At 45.0% G+C, this 3,201-nt stretch overlaps 1 protein-coding gene across 1 annotated transcript; it reads left to right on the top strand.

Moving 5' to 3' along the window:
• Positions 1-1,591: 1,591 nt before the first annotated feature.
• Positions 1,592-2,604, top strand: LOC144073527 (olfactory receptor 1P1-like). Its single transcript, XM_077599454.1, has one exon. The coding sequence runs from the start codon at positions 1,678-1,680 to the stop codon at positions 2,602-2,604; it is 927 nt and encodes a 308-aa protein (XP_077455580.1). The 5' UTR covers positions 1,592-1,677.
• The last annotated feature ends 597 nt before the right edge of the window (positions 2,605-3,201 follow it).

Below are 3,201 nucleotides of genomic sequence, written 5' to 3'. Positions count from 1 at the left end.
TTATTTGTTTATTGTTTTTTGTGCACTTCCCTACTTGTTGACTACTTATTTATTTTTTATTATTATTTTAAAAAAATATCTTAATTTTTTTACTTCTGTGCTGAGTCCTAGTAGCAAGCGGGGGAAAGGGGCGTGGCTTCTGCTTGCGAATTTCGGCATGGATTTTCACATTTTTATGAACTTTAAAAAAATATATTATTATTATTTTTTACTTCAGTGCTGAGTCCTAGTAGCAAGCGGAGGAAAGGGGAGTGGCTTCCACTTGCGAGTCACATTTTTATGAACTTTAAAATATATATATTATTATTATTTATTAATTTTACTTGTTGTGAGATTTTCAACCAGGACGCAACGCTACCGTGACAATTTCAAAATAAAATAACATATATGAGAAATTTATTTACATTTTGGGGGATTTTGTGACTTGGATCTTTTCATTCATTTTCTGAACCACTTACCCACGCAAGGGTCACGGGGGGTGCTGGAGCCTATCCCAGCTAACGATTGGTGGGCACAAGGAGATGAACAACCATTTACGCTAAAACAATTTAGCCTGTTAGGCATCTAGCCTAGCATGCATGTTTTTGGGATGTGGGAGAAAAGCAGAGTACCCGGAGAAAACCCATGCAAGCCCAGGGAGAACATGCAAACTCCACACAGGTGGAATGACCTGGATTCAAACCCAGGACCCCTAAACTGTGAGGCCAACACGCCAACCACTCGTTCACCGGGCCTTCTAGCTTTTAATTAAAGTAATTTAGCATACAATTAGCCTAGCATGCCTGTCTATGGAATGTGGAAAGAAACCAGAGTACCTGCAAGAAACCCATGCAGGCCCAGGGAGAACATGCAAACTTCACACAATGAGGACTGACCTGGATTCGAACCCAGGACCCCTGAAATGCGAGGCCAAAACGCCGACCACTTGCACACCGGGCCTCCTAGGTTTAAACAAAAGCAATTTAGCATGAAATTATCTAGCATGTCTTTGGAATGTGTAAAAGGAAACCAGAGTACCCACAAGGAACCCACGCAGGCCCAGGGAGAACATGCAAACTCCACACAATTAGGACTGACCTGGATTTGAACCCAGGACCCCTGAACTGCGAGGCCAAAACGCCGACCACTTGTACACTGGGCCTCCTAGGTTTAAACAAAAGCAATTTAGCATGCAATTAGCCTAACATATCTTTGGAATGTGGAAAAGGAAACCAGAATACCCACAAGGAACCCACGCAGGCCCAGGGAGAACATGCAAACTCCACACAATGAGGTCTGACCTGGATTCGAACCCAGGACCCTTGAACTGCAAGACCGCCACGCTAACCACGCATCACCGGATCACCTGGTTTAAGACAGAATAAAAACAAGAGAAACATGAAACGAGGCAAAGAACCACAGTATACACAAAAAAGAGCCAAAATCGGGAGCCACATGCAGCTCGAGAGCTCGTTGAAAATATGCAAAAATTGCAAAAAACACTCCATGTTTTTCTTCAACATCGCTCGCCGTCAGAATTCCGCCTTGGGGGCGGGGCTTCAGAGTCACCCCAGCAAAAATAAGGAACACCTCGCCGCCCCGACGACCAATCACCAGCCATCGCCCCCCCCTCGTCCTTCACCGAACGTCTTCATCTACCCGTCGCCAGCACCCCTGGCGGCACTCGACCATGTCGCCATGGCGCAATGGAACGGAACCATGACGCTGGTTCTCGGCGGCTACGTGGACTTGGAGAAGTTCCGCTACCTTTACTTCTCGCTGTGGGTGCTCTTCTACTTCCTGATCGTGTCGTCCAATTGCGTCATCATCTACGTGGTGAAGATCCACCCCAGCCTCCACGAGCCCATGTACGTCTTCATCGCGGCGTTGTCCCTCAACTCCATTTTGTTCAGCACCACCGTCTACCCCAAACTCATGGTGGACGTCCTCTCCCGCCGACAGGTCGCCTCCTACTCGGGGTGTCTGTTCCAGGTTTTCATCTTCTACAGCTTCGCCACCGCCGATTTAGTGCTCCTGTCCACCATGGCGTACGACCGCTACGTGTCCATCTGCCGACCGCTGCAGTACGCCACCGTGATGGGGAAAACGCGGGTGTGCGTCTACTTGGCCCTGGCCTGGTTCCTCCCCGCCTCCTTCATCGCGGTTGTCATCATCCTTCAGTCCAGACAAAAACTCTGCAGCTTCGTTTTAGAGGGGATTTTTTGCAACACCACGTTGGCCAAAGTTCACAGCAAGAACCCCACGTACCTGGTGGTGCTGCTGAGCTTCTTCGGCATCGTCATCGTAGTCTTCCTCCCCATGGTCTTCATCCTCTGCACCTACGTCAGGATCTTCCGGGTGGCGTTCCGCAGCCGCGGGGAAGTTCGCGCCAAGGCCGTCGAAACGTGTCTGCCGCACGTGATGGTTTTGATCCTGTTCACCGTTTTTATTATCCTCGACCTCATGGTGGCCGTGGTGGAGATCAAGTTGTCCAAAATTCTGCGCCTCATTTTGAGCCTGCAAATATTAGTGTACAATCCGTTGTTGAATCCCATCATTTACGGGCTGAAGATGAAGGAAATCTGGAAACGCATCAAAAGATTGGGGCCCTTGAGCAATAAATAGACGGGTTGCGTTTCGTTTTAATGGCAGTTCTATTCAATAAAGGTGATTCAATACCTTTTGCCGTCCGTCTCTTTACTTTGTGTACTTCGAGGGTCCTTTCACTTCATCCAGGCTGTCATTCGATATCTGTTAATCCGGTTAAATGACGAACGCGCTCATGTGAATATACATTATTTTGATAAAGTATCTAGCTGTTATTTTAATAATGCATCTACCTGTCTAAGTCAAATTAGATGAACATTTGAGAAACCAAAAATAAATGCGTGTGTGTGTGTGTGTTAGACAATTATTTGGATCATAATTAAATCGGTGTTATTATATTTCAATCTGTTGTTTGTGGAGATAATTAATGTGACCACTTATTCATTTTGACTACTACTTATTATATTGACTATATTTTTTTTAAATCATTTAACCTTTTGCTTGTTTGTTGTTGTTATTCCTACTCATTATGTTGGCTACTGATTTATTTATGACTTGTTTCTTGATTATTTTTTAATTATTTGTCATTATTCATTGATATTTTTTGTTTATTGTTGTCATTTGTGCACTTCCCTACTTTACTACTTAGTTTTTTTAATCATTTATCTGTTTGTT

Source organism: Stigmatopora argus, chromosome 4 (genome assembly GCF_051989625.1).
Source record: "Stigmatopora argus isolate UIUO_Sarg chromosome 4, RoL_Sarg_1.0, whole genome shotgun sequence".
NCBI lineage: Eukaryota > Metazoa > Chordata > Actinopteri > Syngnathiformes > Syngnathidae > Stigmatopora > Stigmatopora argus.
Note: the sequence above shows the minus strand (reverse complement) of the source record. Positions and strands in the feature narration are given on the sequence as shown.

Coding starts and splice junctions, on each gene's coding strand:
- LOC144073527 (XM_077599454.1), top strand. CDS start 1,678: ATGGCGCAATGGAACGGAACCATGACGCTGGTTCTCGGCGGCTACGTG.